The sequence below is a fragment of the Phodopus roborovskii genome, unplaced genomic scaffold (genome assembly GCF_943737965.1).
Source record: "Phodopus roborovskii unplaced genomic scaffold, PHOROB, whole genome shotgun sequence".
In the NCBI taxonomy this organism is placed as follows: domain Eukaryota; kingdom Metazoa; phylum Chordata; class Mammalia; order Rodentia; family Cricetidae; genus Phodopus; species Phodopus roborovskii.
The window spans coordinates 844,723-867,574 of record NW_026125554.1 but is presented as its reverse complement, the minus strand read 5'-3'; the positions used below and the strand labels follow the sequence as shown (position 1 = coordinate 867,574).

Below are 22,852 nucleotides of genomic sequence, written 5' to 3'. Positions count from 1 at the left end.
AAGCTGTAGTATGTAAGTCATTAGGTCAGTAGGACTGATACCGGAGGCCAAGTATCATCCTTGTCTCTTTATTACCCAGGTGGGCATTGCTGCCACCTGCAAGCAGACGGCACTGGCCAAGGGGCCCATCTTCCTACTGGCTACCTACAACACACAAGGCTGACATTACCTGCCACACAGACTGATGCCATCATGACCCACCACTGGTCAGCTGTCCTGTGATCTTGCCTCCCTCCCACCTAGGGCTGAGAGTGGGTGTGGGGATATCCACATGGCCTCACTGGACAGAGCCAGCCCTGATCAAAAATGGTTCTGGTGGCTGTTTCAGGGCTGAGAACATGGCCTGTGGGCCAATACTTCAAAACTGCCTGCTAACCAGAGACGTCGAATTCCCAGGAGACTGAGGACAAGGATGTCCGAGTCTTCTGCCCAGGCTGAGGATGGAGCCGGACTGGACACAAAATTAGGACTGGCTGATGGCTGTGAAGACGGGAGAGGAAGCTGTGGAAAGGAGACACGGACGGTCCACAAGTGGGGCAGGTGTCTCCTGTGTGGCACAGGTCACTGGGATAAGGCAGACAGGGCACCTGCTAGGACTGGCAACCCAAGTGTGGGCACAAAATGCTGGCACCCAGCTGGGCTGGCAGTGGACGCTTCCCAGGGGGCTGAGAGTCAACTATTCGAGTCCCTTTAGCTGGGCAGGGTAGGGCTTGAGACTCAAGGACCCAGGCTACACCCCATGGATCCTCGTGCCCCCACCCCTCAGCTTCCCTGGGTGCCGGAGGAATGGGTGCTGGTGTGTAGCTCTCTGGCTGACTCTTCCAGGAAGGTGTGGAGCCGGCAAGAATACAAAAATGAAGTGGGAGGGTGGGAAATGAAGAGAAACAGGGGAACGAGTCCATCTTAACATGCAGGTCCAGTTTCTCTTTCTTGGGCAGCCCGACGGAGAAAATGCTAAAACACCAGGAGGCCAAAGATCGATGGGATCACCACACAGATGAGCTGTGAACAGAAGCCAGGGCAGTGAGAGCCATGACCAGACTAAAGCCCAGTGAGGGAGGACAGACAGGGACACCCAGGGACACTGTGGCTTCAGAGAAACAATCAGCGGCTGAATGAAGAGACACACACCTGTCACCCAACACTCTTGAGACCAAAACCAAACATCAGGACTGGGGGATGGCTCAGTCTGTGACTGTGTTAACTTCTGATATCCGAGGACCTGCATTCAGTCCCCAGAAGCCATATAAACAGTCAAGCACTTGGATCATGCTAGCAAGTCCGGGGATGGAGGTGGGAACTTGCCAGCCATATAACTTGGAGAACTTAATAAAATCACAGGCCAGTGACAGCCCTAAAGTTTAGGGTCTGTGAACCAACACCTGAGGTTGGCTATGACTGTACATGTGTGCCCAGGGCCATACACAAAGGTGTGAATAAAGGAATAAAAAGGAGGGTTTGGGGGAGTAGTCAGGGTGAAGCCCTTTGAACAGAATAAGGCCCAGGATCATCTGCACTGCTGTGATTAAGAAGAATGACAAAAAGGCAAAAGTTAAGGTTCTGCAGGGCTATCCCTGGCAGCTCTGGACACACACACTAATTCTCATGTAGACAGAAATGGACTTCTTATGGGTACTGACAAGCAAGGACAGGACTGCCTGGTAGTCGGTCCAGGCAGTACTGGTGGCTTTACCGTCACTCTTGCTGCTCCTCGTGGCTGGCGCTGGGTGTCCGGCTGCGCACCACCTGGCTCCGGATCTGCTCCACAAACTCTGGGTTCTGCTGCTGCATCTGCTGTGCGAATTGCTGGCCCCTGTGGATACCCAGGAGACCTGACTGTGCTCTCCCCTCCTGATGGGACTGCTCCCTCACATCCTCCCCCCCCCCAATGCCCCACATAATAGCTCACCCCTGGGATGTGTGTCAGCCCCCTTCCCAATCCCCCACAACCAGAAGCAGCACTCCTGCTCTCCTCCCCACTCCTGCTGCCCCTCCTCAACCCTGGGATGACAGTACCTCCACCCACAGCAGCATCTCATGCTCCCCCCTCCCAAATGTGAGTGCCCCCCCAGCCTCCCACAACCTGCAGCAGCACTCACGCCTGGATGAGGCTGGCCAAGTCACTCTGTGATGAACTGCTGCCTGGAGTACCCAAGGGATTATGGCCAGAGATCATGCCTGACATCCTGCAGGAGAAAGGATTGAGCAGATGGCCTGGGCAGCCACTGCCTTCTGCCTTCCAGGAGCCACAGATAACTCCTGGTCAGGTGAGTGGGTGGTTCCCATAGCCATGTCCCCTCCTCTCAGACTCTAAGCTGAGTCAACAAGTGTTTCTCATTACTGACAGCGTAGGGAGCTGACAGGAAGTGGAACAGACCTCAGACACCCTACGGAGAACAAGCCAGCAGCACAAACATACACAGTGACAAGGATGAGAAAGTCCTGTAGGGTTTGAGTGTAAAATCAGACCCTGCCATTCCTCAGCAAGACAGAGCTGACTCTGGGTTCTGACCCAGTGTGTTACAGCAGCACAGTTGACAGTGGTCAGAACAAATGGCTCATGACACACTAAAATATTACACAACCCTGAATAGGAGGCTCTGACACACGCCATAGCAGAGAGATCCCAAAAACTCTATGTTAATTCATGAGTCAGACCAAAAAGGCCCAAATACAGCTCTATAGATAGGAAATGTCCACAACAGGCCAACGTAGAGTCAGGAGGTAAATCTGGGGGTGCTGAGATTTGGAGAGAGAATGGGGTAATGGCTCATGGGGATGGAAGACTAAGTAGAATGTAGTAGCAGTTGCATGATAATACAATGGTGCACAATACCACCCAGTTTCTTTTCTTTTTCTTTTTTTGGTTTTTTGAGACAGGGCTTCTCTGTGTAGCTTTGTAGCCTATCTTGGAACTAGCTCTGTAGATCAGGCTGGGCTCGAACTCACAGAGATCCACCTGCCTCTGCCTCCCAAGTGTTGGGATTAAAGGCGTTTACCACCAATGTCCGGCCCACCCAGTTCCTTATTAAAAATAAATAAACTCTAGGCTAGGCAATGCACCACACTTAATCTAGCACTATGAGTTCAAGGTCATTTGGTCTACATTAAGAGTTCCAGTTGGAGCTACTTGGTAGGACCTGGCCTCAAAATGTAAATGTTAAGTAAAACTCTGGCTTTCTTTTATTAAAAAAAAAAAAAAAAAAAAACAACAACAAAACAATCAAACAATAACACATAAATACACACACACACACACCCAAAAAAAAAAAAAAAAAAAAAAAAAAAAAAAAAACAACAACGACAACCAAAGAAGCAACTTTTGCTCTTATTTAAAAAAAAAAAAAAAATTTTCAGGGCAGTAGTAGCACACACAAAAATCCCACCACTTGGAAAGTAGAGGCAGATGGATTTCTGTGAGTTCAAGGTCAGCCTGGTCTAAAGAGTGAGTTCCAGGACAGCCAGGGCTACACAGAGAAGCCCTGTCTTGAAAAACAAAAACAAAACTATAAGGGATGGAGGGATGGTTCACAGCTGGAGCACTGGGTTCTGGCTTCATTGGGCCATGCACACACATGGTAAACAGAAATACACGCAGGCAATACATCCATACACATACAATAAAAATTAGAAAAGTAAGAAGAATATTGTCCCTTGTATTCTAGCCACAGAAGGACAGCAAGAACTGTGTCACTTACAGCTGCTGCAACTGGGGACTGTTCATTAAGCTGGAAGCCTGAAGAGGAAAGAAGGCAGACATATCAGGAAGAGGCTGAGCCTTAGCCACACTTGACCTCCCTGGTGCAGTCCAGTGCACACCTCCTGGTGGCTGTGCCAGCTCCCTCCCACTGGCTCCCACTGACACCAGTTCCTTATTTCCAATGGTAATCCTCATGCAGCCCAGGTCACCCCAGTGTCAGGGTATAACTTAAGCTGCTCTGGAACTTTCCATCCTCCTGTCTCAGCATCCCACTGCTTGGCTCTCAGGCCTGCACCATTATGCCCAGTTGAGTTGAGCCTTTCAAGGTGAAAATCACTGCTCAACTCCAAACAGCCATCTTTGCCCTGTGGAAACCCCTAGACTGAGCAAACAAAGCTTTAGTCACAAAATGTGGCCGGCAGGAGTGTGGGGCACAGTCCAGAGTCAAGAGTAGTCTATGGCAGTCCTGCCCCAGAAGTGACACATTGAGCAAGGACATTCAACCAATCCCTGCTGGCTGAGGCTGCAGTGCCTATAGAGCAGACATAGTGAAACGCCCAGGGATGGCCATGAAGGGAGGTGGCCTTACAGCAGGCATATGGCACCACAGGCTTGCTGTCCCTACAGTGAGGCCCAGGAGGTGGGACCCCTGGCCTGGGTGGCAGGAGAGCTGAAGGTGTTTACCTACCATAGTGATGAAGTGTGGGTTGTTCAGCAGGCCGGCGATGTCCAAACTGCCCACGCCTCCCGTCTGAAGAAGAAGCATCGGTTAGTGGTGTCTGAAGCCAGGCTGGCCACTCTGGGTAAAAGACGACTAGCCGCAGCCCTCAGGGTCTCGGAGGCTCTACACCATTCAGGGAGGGTCCTGCCAGGAGCCCCCAACAAGCCTGCCTGTCACTGTGAACCCTCCCCCGGCAGCCTGTACCCCATCATTTTGTGCCCTTCAACCTGTCACCATCACAGAGACCATAGAGGGTCCCTACTACATGTCCGCAGCCCCTCTATGTCCACATGGACCAGTGTGACCTGCTCTGCCCTGCCATCCCAGGTGCCCTCCCAGAGCATGTGCTCCAGCATGGCCTCCCATCACCCCTCTATGGGATGGGCTCACGGGACTTGGTGCCTCCCGAAGTTTCAGCTCTGCAATCTTGAGGTTGGACTTGTATGTGTCGTTCTCAGGGTCCAGCTCCAGTGCCTTCTTGTAGTACGCCACAGCCTCGGCATGTTTGTTCAGGCTGGAGAGTGCAAGGCTTGGGACAAGAGCATGCTGGGTGAGCTACAATGGGGGCCAATGGGATCCAGCATCAAACCCACCCTGTCTACTTTATAGGCCAAGGCCGGGAGGGAACAGGGGTGAAGCCGCATGAGGACAGATCCATATGCATGGGGAAGGGCTCCACAGGGCTCATTCCTCAGCCTGAGGAGCCCAAGGAGGAGTGGAAGATTATTCATGTTCCTGTCACCAGGAGCTGACACCAGTGGCCCTTCCTGGTTTACAAATGTCTCCCACTCTCCATAAAAAGCCCTAGCCCACATCCAAGGCTACTACTGAGGGGACCTGGAGAACCTAAAACAAAGGGATGGGGCAGTGGTAGCACACTCCTTTAATCCCAGCACTAAGGAGGCAGAGGCAGGTGGAACTCTTGAGTTTGAGGCCAGCCTGGTCTACAAAGTGAGTTCCAGGACAGCCAGGGCTACACAGAGAAACCCTGTCCCAAAAAACAAATGTAAGTAAAAGTAAAAATTGAAATGAAAAAGAGGGCTGGGGACACAGACACATCTTGCTCACTGGGGAAGGCTGGCCCAGGCATCTGCCTGTCAGCTGCATCCCTACAACCTGCCTTGGTGATGAGCACACAACACAGGCATTGAGTCTCCCTGGTGCTGCAGCTGCTCTGGCAAATGGCAACTGACAAGGCAGCTGGGGGTACCAGGTCCTTATGGAGGGAGGAGGGGCACAGCTGCTGGCTGCACTTACCCCATTCGGCCATAGGCCTTGCTGTAGCTTGGGTCAATGCCAATGGCGCGTTCACAGTCTTGCACTGCTCCCACATAGTTCCCCAGCTTGCTGTAGGCTGCAGCTCTGGAGAGAAGGAACAGTTAGTAGGGGACAAAGGCCTCTTTAGGAGCTGGTCTGTGGTAGGAAGGTAGGCACTATAGCCCCCACCACACACACACACACACACACACACACACACACACACACACACACACACACGGACCACTGAAGCTCCAAAGCTTACAACAGGCCTTGACAGGTACACCCTGCCTCAGATAATATGAAAACAAAAAGGAAAATAACAGCATGGGTGAGGACAAGCACATGAATCTCCAGCCGTCTGGCACAGAGCTCCCTTTATCACCTTGTCAGGGTCCTGTGTGAGAATCATGCAACCTCAAATGACACCAGTACTGACTCTTCCCATACTCTCGGAGACCGCCTGACCCTCACTCTTCACTGGGAGCCACAGTGTAGCATGCACAGTCACAGTCCACACCAAGGTCCCCCATGGCTGCCACTGTGCCCCTCCCGGCTACAACAGTACCTGTTACAGAAGTAGACAGCGTTGGAAGGGTTCAGCTCAATTGCCTTGCCATAGAGGTGCACAGCCGCCTCAAAGTTCTCTAGCTTCATCTGCTCGTTACCTGCAGGGCAAGAGAGGAGCCCAGGCTGGCCCAAGCTACCATCAACCCCTAGCTTCTCTGTGCTAAGATTCCAAAAAGGAGAGCCAACACCCTGGTGACACTGGGACTTACTTTCAGATAAGGGATCATGTATCCCAGGCTGGCCTCAAACTTATAACACAGCCAACTCCTGACCCTCCTGCCTCTACCTCCCCAGTGCTGAAATGACAGGTGTGATACCATGCCTGGTGAGTATGGTGCTGGAAATGGAAGCCAGCTTCACATGTGCTGGGCAAGGGCTCTGCTGTACACCTCCAAGGATATGGCAGTGCTGGGTACAGGACGGGCCCACTGTAGTGTGTGGGTGACAAAGAATCCAGGCTGCACAGGTTCACTTTCCAGCAGAGTGTTTCCCATGCAGAGCCAGGGACAGGTAGAGCCACCCACCTTCTAGAAGGCACAGATGGATTGCAATACAGGGGCTGTGATCTGCCTGAGCTTGAGTCTTTTTGGGGTTTTCCTGAAAGCCACTGTTCACACAGGCCATTAAGCTTTATTCCCCCACCCCCCCAGCTTTGGTTTTTTGAGACACAGTAGACCACACTGGCCTTGATCACACAGAGATTTACCTGCAGAGGCTTAGATTAAAGGTATGCACTACAACTGTCCGGCTTATTGTTTCTCAATATCTTTTTTTAAAAAATTGATTTGTTTTTGAGGGTCTTGCAATGGAATCCTGGCCAGCCTAGAAATACACCATGTGGACTGGATTCACCTGAACTCATAAAGACTGAAATACCTCTTGAATGCCAGAATGTGTATTTTATTCTGCATTAGGTATGTGTGTATGGACATGTGGGTGCAGTGCCCAGAGAGGTCAAAAGAGAGGACTGAGTCCCCCAGAGCTGGGCACGGAACCAGCTGTAAGCTAGCTGCTTGACAAGGATACTAAGAACCAATCTTAGGCCCCTTACAAGAAAAGTGAGTTTTTAACTGTTGTGCCATCTCTCTAGCACCCCACAGATGCACTTTTAAAAGCACCCCCTCTCCCTCCCCACTGGCCACCTCACTGACCAGTCTCTCTGGCACCTTGCAGAGGCTGCCATGGGGACAGCTATCTCCCTCACCTTCAGTTTTGAGGCGCTCTGCCTCAGCGGAGTCCTCCTCAGAGGGTGGCGTCCTGTCGGGGGCCCTTGGGTCCTGTGGCATCTCCTGCTGGGGCAAAACAATCCCAGTGGTCCAGCCAAACCTGCCCTTGCAGGATGCTACCCAGTTCACACGGCTGGGAGAACAGGTAAAGTATCAAATGCCCACATACATTGCCATCATGGTGCAGTCAAAGAAAGCCCAGGCTCACCTTGCTGGCAGCAGCTGCTTCAAATATCTCTGGCAGGGTCTGGGGGAGAGCTAGGTCACTGTCCTCCACTGTCACCCCAAAGGCTGTCTCCAGACACTGGATGGCAACTATACAGAAGGAAGATGGAACTGGTCTCCATGGAGTGCAGGGTTCCCAAGCATGAGGCAGAACACAGAGAAAGCTCTGCCATTTTCCTTTTCTTGAGATGGGGTCTCTTACTGCCCAGGCTGCCCTCAAACTCTACATAGCCACGTATGTCCCAGAACTCCTGACCCTCCTGCCTCTACCCCTGGGAACAGGTGTATACCATCACACCTGGTTTGAGCCTGGGACTTCAGACAAGCTAGGTTGTGCTTTCTACCCACTGAGCCCAGCCCAGCACTCATGTCTTCAACCTTCAGTTGGCCTCATAAACACGCTTGCTCATCCTGACAGTAGGAGCCACACACAGGAGGCCTGAGATGGGAGACCTCATGCTCTCTGTGGGGTCACAATGCTGAGGCTTGGCCTGACCTGAGACCAGCACTTATCCTCTGGGAACAGTACAAATTGCCATGGAGAGGACAGTTAGTGTCCCTATGCCCTGGGGCAGCCATCTTTCCCCAGGGTGGTATCCATGCTATGGATCTGCCACTCCTGGGGGCAAATTGCCACGATGGCCCTAAGGGCCTGGCCCCATCATTGACTAGCACTTCATACTGCCAGGGAGCTGGCTGAGACAGGAAGTCAGCAGCTTGGGCTTCCGGAACCTCTACAACAGACTGGATGTAGCAGGCTAAGTCAAGCACACAGAGGCAGGAAGAGCTGCCCAGAGCCTCGGAGCAGTGGCACCTTGGGAAACAATCCTGCAGGGTGTGTGGTGCACTCCAGGTCAGAGCTGTCACCCATGCTGAGGTGGGCTCTGGTGACACAGCTCTCTTTGAGTCATTTCTGCTCCTTTAAGTGACCCCAACAGACTCACTGTTTACGAGGAAGGCACAGGAGGCCACTAGCAACTAAGGCTACTCCCAGGAACAACTGTCCTTGCAGAGCAGAAGGGTGGCAGGCCATGTAAGATGCTGGCATCTGGGAGGCACAGTAAGGACAGCCACAGTAAGGGGCTCAGCAGATCGAAACTGTACCTTGGCTGCCAGCAGGGAGATGAGGAGTGGCAAGGGGAACTCAGGGTACCAGTGGGAAGCTGGGCACCTGCCACTCCCCTCATGAGCCAAGGATGGGGATAGATGGCCAGGCATGCATGCTGGCTGCCTCCTGCACCTGTGGTTGACAGGCTGCTATGTCCTGGGCCCAGACAAAGGTTGGCAGGGCAGCAGCCACACCTACCCTCTAGGCTCTCCTGGGCATCGGGCGAGAGCCCACCATGCCGCAGCTGGCTGTGCAGAAACTGGATGATGGCATAGGCCAGGCGCTTCCTGTTGTCCATCTCAAGGCTGATGAGGTGACACTGCTTGTTCAGGATCTGTGGGAACAGCCCAAGTGTAGGATGTAGAACCAGAGATTGAGACCTGCCCTTGACTCATGGGTTCCTGGCACCTAGCCATTACCAGAACTGGTCCAAGAGCACCAGCCAGTTCTAGTATCAAGGCCACTAGGCAGAGCCTTCTATCCGCCTCTGTAACAGTTGGGAACACCATGGCATGGGGCCACAGACCTGTCTGCCACATAGAAATGTCTGTCTCACAAGACACAGGGATGGAGATCACGCTCTGAGCTAATAGTGTGGCCTCCAGGCACTCTTTCCTCAATTTACCCTGTTGCAGCATGACAGCCAATCAGGGCAGCCTCTCCCAGGGCCAGGTGACAGTGGCTGTTTACTGGGACCCCAGAGTTTTGAGGTGTCTAGCTCCTTGATGCCCCCCACACTCAGAGCTTGGCAGGTGCTTCAGCTCACCAGTTCTGGTCCCCAAGACACCTGGTGACGCTACATGGTGACAAGAGGACATCTCTGGACTCCAGAGAGACACCTGGATGGGGCATTCCTGACTACCTGGGAGCTAACCTAAGCTCAAGTAATCTTTGGAGGCAGCAATGAGCTCAGTCCCCTTGGGGCAGGGTTCCATGAGCATGGTCAGCACTGACAGGAACCCTCAAAGAGGAAGGGTGTTTGGACCCTGGCACCACAACAGACACCATATGACAAAGGCTACAAGCAAAGGGACCAGGGCAACAGCAGCCCTAGAGATGGACAGGGCAGGAAGGAAGACAGCTGCGGAAGTGGGGCTCTGCCATGACAGTTCAGATTGTGGTCTCCAATCCAGGACAGAAGCTGGCCTAGAGTTAAGGCCCTTGGCATGAGATCACATGACAGCCCCCACCAGCTTTGCATGTAATTGAAGCCATGTGACCCTCCTTTAAGCTCTACCTCAGAGCCTCAGCTGCCACACCTATCAAGTGGGGTTGATAGAAACCTCACAGCCACTGGGCATTCAAGGACTGTCCTCAGCCAGAGCAGGGCCCATACTTGTCCCTGATGTCATGAACTCTCAGCATAGACCCAGAGACCTCCAGAGACCAGCTCAGTATCATGAGCCTCCGTTTCCTCCTATCACCTAAAGACGGTGTCAGCAGGTCTTCACAGGTGGTGAGCTAAAAGGGGCGGGCCTAGATTCTGGAATGGTGGTAGCAGTGTGGGGCACAGCACTCTGTGGCCTCCCAAGGTGTCCCTCGTGGCTAGGAGTCCTATGGCTGTTCTACCCACCAGGCTGGGTGGCTCCTGCCTGTGCCAGATCAGACCTGAGATGCCACATGGCTATGCTTGCCTGGCACCCATTGTCTTTCAATTCTGTCTGTCCTCTCCGCTGACCAGGACCACATAGGCAGGGATAGCTATCTTGTCTCTCCCCAGGTGCACAGCAGGCCCCTTTTGCTGTGACTTTTATCCTGGGCACCGAGGACATAGGGGTTGCTTTTAGTAGTGGTAGGGTACTGGCCATTGGCCAAGTGCTCCAAACATGTTTGCTGGACCCAGACACCCAGCCTGAGGACACATATGCTGGCTGCCCCACAGTGAATGGCACTTTGCCATGCTTTCAACCCCAGACCAGTGATCAAATTGTACCTGGAAGAACATTCTAGAAGGCAGCCTCAGATCAAGAACTGAGAGGGACAGGGTCAATCTCCAGCTAACACACACATGAAGAAGACAGCACTGTGAGGGACTGTTCCCAGGCTGGCATCCATAGAACTCACAGCAGATACACTATTCACCTTGCTTCTACACAGAGACCCCCCCCCCCAACCTCCAAACCCAAGTATTATTGCCTTTGGAGACAGAGTCATTATAGAAGTGACCAGGTTAAAATAAGGCCAGGATGGTGAAACAAACAAATAAGCAAACAAAAGGGAAAGATTTAGGGTAGGGGCACAAGACTGTGATCCTGGTGGCTGAGACAGGAGAATGTTGTTGAGTTCAAGGTCAGTCTGAGGAAACCAGAGGGCTTGGATTGAATGTGCTGCCACAGCTGGCAGAGACAGGTAGATCTCCATGAATTTGAGGCCAGTCATAGCCACACAGGGAGACCCTGTGTCAAGAAAAGAAAATAAGCATAGGGGTGGGGAGAGGATGCAGACAGATTTCAGTTCCCAGCACCCATAGCACCTGTAGCGTCAGCCCCAGGAATCTGACACCCTCTGATGGATGGACGGACGGACAGGCCGACAGATGAATGCACGCGCGCACGCACACCTACCTTTAAATTCCACAGGTCAGGGGATACCACTCAATCCAAAGTTCTTGCCTAGCCTGGGACCCTATTCCCAAAACAATATGAAGATATTTGAGACCCACCCTCCCACAGGGGACCACTATGAAGACAAGAGATGGGGTAGGCTTGCAACAGCTGGCCCCTCTCAGAAGGAGCCACCCAGGCTCTGGAACTCCAAGAACAAGCTCTGTCCCCTCACCTGGAGAGGAACCTGTACCCTCCCATCAGCACCAGGGGAGAGATCGCTCTGTTAACACAGCTGCCTCAAACCCAGGTTCAGGGTCTGACTGTAAGGAAAAATGGGCCCCCAGGAACACAAGCCAGGGACCAAACAATGGTGGGCTGTGGATCCAAGAAGTCAGAGGCCAAGCTTGTCCCAAAGGGGAGCCTGGTCTCCACACATCCACAGTAAAGCCACTTCTCTTCCCAGCACCCTGGAGGTTGAGGCCAGAGAACAGCAAGTTCTAAGCTATCCTGGGCTATGGTAAGACCCAATAAACAAATGAAGTGGTGGCACATGTCTTTAATCCCATCGGTAGGGAGGCAGGCAGATCTCTGAGTTTGAGGCCAGCCTGGTCTACAGAGTAAGTTCCAGGACAGCCAGGGCTACACAGAGAAACCCTGTCTTGAAAACCTACCCCCCCAAAAAAAACCCCACCCCAATATCAAAAACAAATGAATAAAAACAGGTGGCCAGCAAGATGGCTTAGTGAATAAGGAAGCTTGTCACCAAGCTGGCAAGCTAAATTTCATCCCTGGGTCCCACACGTGAGAGAGGCCTGACTCCTGAATTGTCCTGTTGGCCTCCATGTGTGCAATATCATGGCACACACACACATGCACACAGTGTGAACACTAGGGCTGGAAGACAGCACAGTGGGTAGTGCTTGTTGCTCCACAAACACAAGGACCTGAGCTCAAATCCCTAGCACCCACCCACGTAAAAAGCTAGGTGCGGTGATGCACTGTAACCCAGGGCTGGTGTGGAAACAGCCCTCTGGAGTTCGCTGACAGAATGGTGACTGACCAAGAAAGACATAGTACGTGGCTTCTTCTGCATGAGGGAGCACATGTACACCCTGTCAGCTCCAGGGTGAGCCATCTCTCCATCCTCCCTCGGGAGCTGCGAGTATGGAGTAGGTGGAGAGTAGGATGGCCCCTATCTATCCTCTATGGTATAGTGTGCCTGGACTAGAAGATGAAAAGGACCTGACATGCCAGCTCTGTGACAACAAGGGTCTGTTGGCCAGCAGCTACAGTCCCTCAGTGGTGATTGACTGACATGTTGAGTGTTCTTGTCAAGGTTCACATGGCCCCAACAAGGAATCCCCCATTGCACCCAGCTCTGAATCAATGATGGTTTAGGTCATAAACACCCCCCCCCCCCCGTCCAGCACCTGAAAGTCATGGATCTCCCTCTGCAGCCATGACCCCCACCCCCATTTCTCATACCCAAGGCATGGAGGGTTTTGGAAGGCTGTGGCTGAAGGACAAGGATCTCAAAGGCCTATTCTCCCAGAACAGTGAGGACTTTGAGAGTAGCTGCCCACCATCCAGGCTCAGTCTGGTCTGTGGAGCACAGAATTGCAGGGGGCGGGGTACGACATAGTCCCAGGGTGCTCCTTGGTAAGCAGCCAATACCTCTCAGTGCTATCTCCACATCCCCTCTCCCCCACACCCCTTTTTTATTCCCCCCTTTCTTTCTGAGACATAGTGTGGCTATGCAGCCTCAGATTCACTACCCCTTGCCTCAACTAACCCCCTGAAGTGTTAACACTATGGATGTGCATCACCAGACCCAGCTCACCCAGTGCTAACTCAATGGGTGTGTATTAGCACCCCTTCCCCTCAGAATCAAAACACAAACCTAGGGGGACTGAATGGGTAATAGCAGCTACTGAGCAAGTGGAAGGCCCTGAGTTCAGATTCCTAGAACCCACCTAATGGCTGGTCATGGTTATGCATGTGGGTAACCCTGGTGCCAGGGCATGAGTGGAGACAAGAGGATGGCTGGGTCTTGTTGGCCACCAAACCTAGTTCCAGGGTCAGGAGTACCGTCTCAAGGGAAGAAGACAAAGTCCTTTGATCTACATAGCAAGTTCCAAACCAGCCAGGGCTACATAGTATGATCCAGTCTGAAAATAAATGCAAACACAGCACAGTTGGTGTTTCTTACCTACACCCCTGTCCAGGGCAAATGAGCTGAAGAAAAATGATGAGCCCCACAAAGTCAAGGGTGTCACCTCAGAGCCCCACACAGGCCCTGCCCAGTCCACTCCATGCTAAATGCAGCCCAAAATACAACAGCTCCTTACACCACAGCCCATGTCCATCTGCAAGACAAGCAGATATCATAGCACACATGAAGGCCCCTGCCAGCTCCCTGGAAGACCCTGCATGTGTACCTGCTGTGGGGAGAAGGGATGGAAGACTAAATAAACTTCCTGAAACTCAAGGGTGGTCCCTCACGTATAACAGATAAAAACTTTAGGTCTACACCACCAAGTGCTACCCTACCCCTAAACCTGAGGCAGCCTTGGGCATCATCTTCGGCTGGGCACCTCAAAGCCGGCTGAACAGTGGCCTCCTGGGTACAAGCTCCAGGCAGCATCCACACCATGGGTGGATGGGTGGCATGTGGCAAGCACAGCTTCCCTCCTTTGGTTATTGATTTCCTTACAGAAGCATAACAGAACCAGGGCTGTGATCCCAGCATGCAGGAAACTGGGGCAGGATGTTGCTATAGCTATAATCAAAACCAGCTAGGCTTCACCCTCAGAAAACTCTTGCAGATGGTAGGGACACCTCACTGCTTAAGAGCACTTGCTACTGTTGTGGAGGGTCAGTTCCATGCACCTAAATGAGCCACTCACAACCCTCTGTAACTCTGGGACACAGAGCTGAACAAGGTAAGGCTCCAGGGATTCACCTATCTCTGGCCTCCACACTGAGATTACCACTTGTGGCTTTTTACATGAGTGGGTGTAAGGAATCAAATTCAGCTGCTTCCCCTCCCCATCAGGAGCATCCTGATATTCATTCTAGACAACGTTCCTGACCTCCACTCAGTGTCACAAGTCTGAAGCCCCTTCAGTCACAGCAGTCACAAGTGTCCCCAGTCACTGCCCAGGGTTCCTTGGGATAAGAATGTCCAGAGAAAGGAGAGATCACTCAAACAAATAATCAGAGACAGGAACAGACCGAAGCAGATAAACCGGTGGGGACCGTGTCCTCCCCAGCCCTCCACCAAGACTGACAAGCCTACAGGATGCTAAGGAGACTTAGGTACATTTACCCTCTGGGTGACAGAGACATTCACAACAATTTCACTTGGCTTGTTTTGGTTTCATTTTCTTGTATGGTTTGGTTTTTGAGACAGGGTTTCTCTCAGTAGACTAGGCTGGCCTCAAACTCTTGAGATCCACCTGCCTCTGCCACCCAAGTGTTGGGAATAAAGGCATGGCGTGCCAGACTTGGATTTTGAGAGAGATTTACTATGTAGCCCAAGATGGCCTTGAATGTCATTCCCATCTTCCTGTCTCAGCCTCCCACGGTGGGATGACAGGCAGCAACCCAAGTTTACAACTACACTACTGGCTATGTTAACATCCTTTTCAAAATTAATTATGATGCAGGGTGTAGTGGTACACTTTAATCCTGGGAAGAGGGAGAAGTCTGAGGCCAGCCTTGCCTACACTACACAGTGTTCAAGGACAGCCAGGGACACAAAACGATTGTCTAAACAAACGAAAATAAATTGGTCTCACACTGTGGTCCATGTAACTTGAACTTCTTAGGTAACCCAGGCTGGACCTCGAAACTCTCTAGAAAGCCTGGGATGGGCCTCTGAAACTCTCTGGATATCTCCCAGGCTGGGCCTTAAAACTCTTCTTTAGATAGCTCAGGCTTGGCCTTGAAACTCTCCAGATAGCCCAGGCTGGGCCTGAACTCCCAGTGATTCAAGTACCACACCCTCCCAAACATAATAGATTATGGACCAAGGAGTTGGCCTATTCTTTAGGGCCTTTGGTTTTGGTTCTTTTGAGTCAAAGTGTATAGTCCTGGCTGGCATGGAACAAGCCGCTCCTCCTCCCTCAGCATCCACAGTGTTGGCATCGCAAGTGTGCCAGCACACCTGCCTTCTGCCTTACAGCCGCTCAGAGAGGGCAAGCGACCTGCCCTAGTAGGCACAGCAGACAGATGGGGGCCCTCGCCCTTCACCCCATACACCCGAAAACCACCAACACTGCTCGAAAAGACAGCGGTGACCACGTCCACTGTACACAAGGGGGAAACTGAGGCTCTGCGCGGGCAACAGACTGAGCAAGGTCACCAGGCTGGCGAGCGGCAAAGCTGGATGACACCTGAGAGCCGAGGGGCCCCCGAGGATGCTGACGTACCCCACACCTACACGCCGGCCTTTTCATGAGAAAGCGACGGGGACGCCGCCTGACTCAGTTTCTCCGCTACGCCGCCCGCTCACGTGACCGGAGAGGCGCCGAAGTCCGGACCCCGAACCATCTTTACCTCAGGGGGTTCCCGAGCGCCTCGCATCCCGAGCCACCGACCCACATGCCCCTCGGACCACGGCGGAGCCCCCCAACTCACCTCTCAGTCGACCGAAGCCCCGACCCACCGACGGCTGCGCCTGCGCACCGCGGCGCGGACAGGACCCGCCCTCAGGCCCATAACGCCTGCGCAGAAGGAACCCATTGCCTCTGGGTTCTCGTGCTGCGCGTGCGCTTAAGTGCCGGCTAAGCTACGAAACGGAAGTGAGGTCACATGGAGCCGGACACAACCGGGTCTTTGGAGAAATTGACCTCGGAGGCGTCAGAAATAGCGGAAGTCAGTATGAGAAGCCTCAGGTTGGCCAGGCGTGGGGCTTGGCTGGGCAGTATAGCTGATCCCAGTGAATTCAAAGCGGGTCATGTGGCACGTAGCCGGTCACGTGCTCCTGCGTCACAGCACGGAATGTTGCTATGCTATTTTCGTTTTGTTGTCTTTTTTTTTTTTCTTTTTCTTTTCTTTTTTCTTTTCTTTTCTTTTTTTTTTAGGTTTTCAAAACAGAACCTCACGCTATAGACCAGGCTGGCTTCAAACTCAAAGATCAGCCTGCTTCTGCCTCCTAAGTGCTGGGAGTAAAGTCGTTCTCCACCACACCCTTGCCTTTCACTGTGTAGCCCAGGCTGGACTCAAACCATTACAATCTCCATGGACATTAGTTACCACGTCTTTAATCCCAGCATTCGGGAGGCAGAGGCAAGCGACCACTAGTTCAAGGACAGCCTCGTTTAAAACAGAGAAATAATATCTTGGAAAATAAAAGTTTATGGCAATCCCTCTGCATCAGCTTCCGAATACTGAGATGTCAGTCTTCTGCCTTTCCCCTTTATATACACCCACCACCATCGATGTATGGTTATGATTACTATAGTAAGTGTCCTGGGTTGATTAGGAATTTGAAGTGTGTGTTAAGGCAGGATAGAACAGCCAGGCACCTTTGAGGGACTTGAGAAGAGAGAGGACCCTGTCGCCTCCATATGCAGCTGAAACCATCTCTACCAGAGAATTCCCTGGCAATTACCAACTGTTTAAGGCTTTTTTTACTTCCAGTCTGAAAACATACTGTTTTTTAGGAATCTTCACCAGAAATTCCATTTATAGGGAAAGAATACAAACTTAACTACACCTCTTTGCAATCCTGTGACTTCTGCTTTTCCTTCATCAGATTGGTTTTAACTGCCAACTTGACACAACCTAAATCACTTAGCAAGAGTCTTCATGAATTGTCTAAATCAGGTTGGCTTGTGGGCTGTGGGGAACTGTCTTGATTAAATCTAACTGATCTGAAAAGCCCTAACCCACTGTGTGTTGTGGATTATTTAACTAGGCAAAAATGTGTCATATTTGTATATGCTGTGTTTGTTAACTATGTAAAGATGTGTTGCTGTTTCACCTTGCCTGCCTAAGTCTCCTGACTGGTCTAATAAAGAGCTGAAAGGCCAATAGCTAAACAGTAGAGGCATAGCCTAGGCTGGTGGGCAGAGAAAACAAGGATGGAGAATGAGAAGGAAGCACTTGGGGATAGCCAGCTGGAAATGGAGTAGGACATACAGAATGAAAGGTAAAAAGTCCCAAGGCAAAACATAGATGAAGATTTAAAAGATTAAGTTGTAAGAGCTAGTGGGACAAGCCTGAGCTAAGGTCAAGCATTTGTAACAAATAATAAGTCTCCAAGTCATGATTTGAGGGACTGACAGTCTGAGAAAGCCTGCTACAGCTGTGGGTGGCAGCATTTCCTAGGTGGTGGGTGGAAGGGATCTGAGAGGAAACAGGCCAGGAAAGGTGTCTGCATTGGCTTTCTTCTCTTGACTGGATGTGATCTGGGCAGCTTTGTGTCCTGCCCAGGCTCCCCTATACTCCTTTCCTGCCTCATGATGGCCTGTTTCACATCATACCCCCTGGTTACTCCAAAGAGTCTTTCCACACTCAAGCCATGAGTCTCTGCGTACTCTGTAGCCAACTCCTGACCAAATGATGAGGGGTTCTACTCAGGCAGAGGAGGGTGACTGTGGAGGGTAATGGTGTGGTCCTGTGTCTGATTCCTCACAGCTGACAAATGGAAAAATCTGAAAGGAAAAGAAAAATAATACCTAAGACACAGGGAACAGCAGACATGAATACAAACTTTGATGAAAATTCTAAAGTAATGGGGGAAAAAGTCCTAACCTATAGCTCATATGTGCACTGGGGAAGGCTGAGGCAGGAGGATCATTGAGCCTGGGCTACTAAATGAGACCACATCTCAACTGTCACCCACCCACCCACACACATACAAAGAAAACTAGGAGGGATGAGACTTCCTCGGTGTTGAAGTTGCTGTAATGACCTCAAGGAGGGGCTCAGTGTGAAGAGCCATAACTGAGCACACTCAAGCCATAGGTTCCATTTCCAGGACCGCAGAATCCAGATGTGGAAGTGCATTACTATCATGCAACACTCTGGAGATAGAGAGGAAGGCAGGAGGGCCAAGAATTCAAGGCCATCCTCACAGCAAATTCCAGGTAAGCCCAGGCTATTGAGACCCCCTTCTGAAAAAAAAAAAAAAAGAAAGAAAGAAAATCCTGCAGGGTGAAGAGATGATTCGGTAATTTGAGCACTGGCTGCTCTTCCAGAGGACCCAGGTTCAAGATATGGCACCCACAAGGCTGCTTTCGGCTATTTACTTCATGAGTACTGCATGAAGGTGGTGCAGCAGATAAAACACCAGATCATACACTCATAAGGGCACTCATGCACATGCACGTGCACACTCACACACACACACACTCACTCACACACACACACACACACACTCACACACACACACTCACACACACCAGGGCCCTGCAAAGGCTCAGGGGGTAAAAGCACTTGCCATCAAGTCTGCAGACTGACTCCCACAAGCTCTTTTGATGCCCCCAAACTCACTTCCAAGTGCCCCACATCAACAGGGTTCAAGTGGGTCCATGTTGTGTGCATGTGTGCATGTGCCCTGTTTGTTGGAACATATGTAACATACTCATGGTAATCCAAAGTTGAGTCACTCTCTATCTTGTATATCAAGGCACTAATCTCTCTCTCACCTAAGGACTGGAGAGATGGTGCAGTGATTCAGAGCTTGGGCTGCTCTTTCAGAGGACCAGGGGTTCAGTTCCCAGCACCCACTCTTCTGTGTTGTTGGTTGTTTTACTCTATACACTCTATACACTTCCAAATAACTCATACACAGAGGCTTATTATTACAAATTCCTGGCCTTAACTTCACTTGTTTCTAGCCAGCTTTTTTTTTTTAAACCATCCTGTCTATCTTTTGCTTCTGAGCTTTTACCTTTCTCTTTCTTCTGTGTATCTTAATTTTATTCTTACTCCATGGCTGGCTGGACCTTTCTTTTCTCCTTCCTTCTCTTGTTCCTAGATCTTTCTTTTTCTCCTTCTATTTATTTTCTCTGCTTGCCAGCCCTGGTTATCCTTCCTCCTGCCTCGCTATTGGCCATGTAGTTCTTTATTAGATTAATCAGGTATTTTAGACAAAGAATCACCGCTTCACAGAGTTAGACAAATTCAACATAAAAGAAAGCTATACATCCCTGCATCCTAACACATTTGTAACACATCTTTTTTAAAAAACATTTTTTATTAATTTATTTTTTACATTCCAATCCAAGTTTCCCTTCCCTCCTCTCCTCCCTCCTACCTTCCATCTGCTCCCCAGAGGATAAGGTCTCCCCTAGAAAGTCTACTAAGTGTGTCCCATCATCTCATTGATGCAGGACCAAGGCGCTTCTCCACCCCCAACACTCCTTTGTCTAGGCTGGGCAAGTTATCTCTCCATATAGAATGGGCTCCACCAAGTCAGTTTGTGCATTAGTGTTAGATCTTGGACCCACTGCCAGTGGCCTCATATATTGTCCCAATTGGACCATTGTCACCTATATTAAAGGAGTCTAGTTCAGTCTTATGCAGGTTTCCCCATTTGTCAGACCAGAGTCAATGTTCTCTCACTAGCTCAGGTCAGCTGATTCTGTGGGTTTCCCCATAATGGTCTTGACACCTTTGTTCATTGTATTTCTTACCATTTGCTCTTGTTGCTTCACTGGCAATAGGTTTTTTTTTTTTTTTTTTTTTTTTTTTTTTTTAGGCAATAGGTCTTAAGTGTGCTTGTTTTTACTTTTCCTCTGCCTAGAGCATACTTGATATTATCTATCTTTATATATAGTTTTGTTGTAAGGGTTCAAGCATTATGCTGGTCTGCCCCTGTCACCTGGCAGAATGCACTCGGGCAGTACTCTGGTCAGCCCTGGGTTCCATGGTTTCATAGTCTGCACACAGGTGCAAAGGACCCCTTTAAAAGACAGACCCCACCCACTTATGATCTCTTTTTGCTCTTTCTCTTTGCTTTCTTTTACAGCTCTCCTCTCTCTCTCTCTTCTGTTCCTGGTGCCTCTATGTCTCTTCCCTTCCCCTTCACTCCCCTTTCTAAATAAACTTCTCACTCAAGCTCTATCTGCCTGGTGTGTTTGTCCCTCCACCTCGGTCACCCTCTCCTGCCATGGAACCTGTTATGCTCTCCCACGAGGTCCCTTACTTTGGGATCCTCACGAGGGACACTACCCTGTCCCCTTCTCCATCTTATTCCAACTTTATCCTATAACATAACTGTAACAAAGTAACAACATTCGTATCAACTTTAAATCCTTTTTCTTTAGACTAAAAAGGGAATCCTAGTGAGATATCTACCCTGCCTGAACCTGTAGCACTGACCACGCCCATTTGGGTATGGTCACAGGTGCAGACCAGACAGAGGAGGGGGAAACATGATGACTAGGTCTGGGATCCCCAGCTCCCTCTCTTGTTTCCTGATTGGGTTCCAGAGAGCATCCGGGTGGCAGGGTGGCATCCATGAAGCAGGAACCTGCGGCAGTCATCTGTTTCATGTGTAAGTGAAGTTTCCCTAAATAAATCTCACTTAACCTATACTGAGTCCAGTGAATCTTGATTCCCACTCGATAGTTCATATTATTGCTCCTTCCTCACTTTGATTGTTCTCAAGGAGTTCAGCCCAATAGTTAGTTGTAGATATCTGTATCTGCTTCCCTCTGTTTTGGAAAGAGGGTTCCAGCTTCTCTGGGGTTATGGATTGTATGCTGGGTATCTTTTGCTTTATGTCTGGAATCCACTTATGAGTGCATGCATACTATGTTTGTCTATTTGGGTCTGGAATACCTCACCCAGAATGTTTTTCCTAGTTCTGTCCATTTGCCTGTAAATTTTTGAATGTCATTGTTTCTTACCAATGAGTAGTACTCTGCCCGCTGTGCAAATGTATAACATTTTCTTCATCCATTCTTCAATTGAGGGACATCTAGGTTGTTTCCAAGATCTGGCTATTACAAATAATGTTGCTATGAACATAGGTGAGCAAATGTCCTTGTGGTATGAGTGTGTATCCTTTGGGTATATACCCAAAAGTGGTATTAGAGGGTCTTGAGGTAGGTTGATTCCTAATTTTCTGAGGAATCACCATACTGATTTCCACAGTGGCTGTACAGGTTTGCACTCCCACCAGCAATAGAGGATTGTCCCCTTTCTCGACATTTTCTACAGAATAAGCTATCATTGGTGTTTTTTATTTTAGCCATTCTGATCGGTGAAAGATGAAATCTCAAAGTTGTTTTTATTTGCATTTCCCTGATGACTAAGGATGTTGAGCATTTCCCTAAGTGTCTTTCCGCCATTTGAGATTGTTCTGTTGGGAATTCTCTGTTTAGAGCTTACCCCATTTTAAAATTGGATTATTTAGTAGTTTGATGTCTAGTTTCTTGAGTTCTTTCTATAATTTGGAGGTCAACTCTCTGTCAGAGGTGGGGTTGTAACACATCTTAAAATAATATTCCACAACCCTTGTTCTCCAAGGACACCAGGCATGTATGTGTTGTACAGACATACATCATACACACTAAATATCATACACATAAAATGAAGATAATTAAAACAAAAAACTCTCTTAAAGCCAAGCCTGCAGATTCTGTTGGTCTAGCCCCTTTCTCCAATGCTCCTGTCTGCCTCGCCTGTAGCCCTTTGTAGGCAGATCCACCTATCCAGATCCAGGATGGTATTTTTTCATTTCTTTTTCTTTTTTTGTAGGTAGTCATGATGATAGTTGTAACCCACCAATCTGATTGGATCCTGAATCCCTGGGGAGGTGGCTCCTGCACCTTCCTGGGGGTATTATCTTGATTATCTCATGGAGGAAGACTCTGGGCAGGGATCCTGAACTATAAAAATGGAGGAAGTGAGTGGATCACTATCATGCCCTAGTGTGACCTATTGCTTCGAGATCCTACTGCCTGGATTTCCCCCAGGACCTATGCCATGAGCTATAAGCGAAAATAAACTTCGTGTCCTTTAAGGTACTTTTGTGCTTTGTTTCGTTTTTCAAGACAGGGTTTCTCTGTGTAGTCCTGGCTGTCCTGAAACTTGCTCTGTAGACCAGGCTAGCCTCAAACTCAGAGATCTGCCTGTCTTTGTCTTCCCTAAGCTACTGTGTGAAAGGGTATATTTATGTTTGTGTGCATGTGTGCCACATCGGGTCCCCTGGAGCTGTGAGTACTGTGGGTGCCGGGATCTGGGATCTGAAGTCCTCAGACGTCAGTGCTAGTGCTCTTACCACTGAACCAGCTCAGCAGTCCCCTATTGCTGCTTAAAACGGAGTATTTTAGCACCACGAAAAGACTCTGTCCTATCACTAGAGATAACTCCTTTAAGTTTTGTTGGTATGTTTTTGTTTTTTTAGCAGACAGGGTATGTAGCCCAGGGTACCCCTGCAGGTTGCAGGTTGAGCTGCTTCCACTTAGCGCTGGAATTGCAGGTATATGCACTCAGCTCAGGAAAAAGACAAAAGAAGGAGAAGTCAGGCATAGTGGC

The 22,852-nt window shown here is 50.1% G+C and overlaps 1 protein-coding gene across 2 annotated transcripts; it reads right to left on the bottom strand.

Moving 5' to 3' along the window:
- Positions 1 to 52: 52 nt before the first annotated feature.
- Sgta (small glutamine rich tetratricopeptide repeat co-chaperone alpha) lies at positions 53 to 16,137 on the bottom strand. 2 transcript variants are annotated; one of them, XM_051177312.1, is made up of 12 exons: positions 15,995 to 16,137; positions 9,006 to 9,141; positions 7,683 to 7,789; positions 7,453 to 7,540; positions 6,247 to 6,346; positions 5,679 to 5,783; positions 4,812 to 4,950; positions 4,389 to 4,451; positions 3,699 to 3,736; positions 2,100 to 2,186; positions 1,694 to 1,813; positions 53 to 1,002 (listed from the first exon to the last, which is right to left on the bottom strand). In XM_051177312.1, exons 2-11 carry the CDS (start codon positions 9,103 to 9,105, stop codon positions 1,696 to 1,698), a joined length of 945 nt encoding a protein of 314 aa, XP_051033269.1. In that variant the 5' UTR covers positions 9,106 to 9,141; positions 15,995 to 16,137; the 3' UTR covers positions 53 to 1,002; positions 1,694 to 1,695. The 2 variants fall into 2 exon arrangements, with proteins under 2 accessions (XP_051033269.1, XP_051033270.1); XM_051177313.1 differs by having other exon boundaries at positions 7,453 to 7,537.
- Positions 16,138 to 22,852: the final 6,715 nt, after the last annotated feature.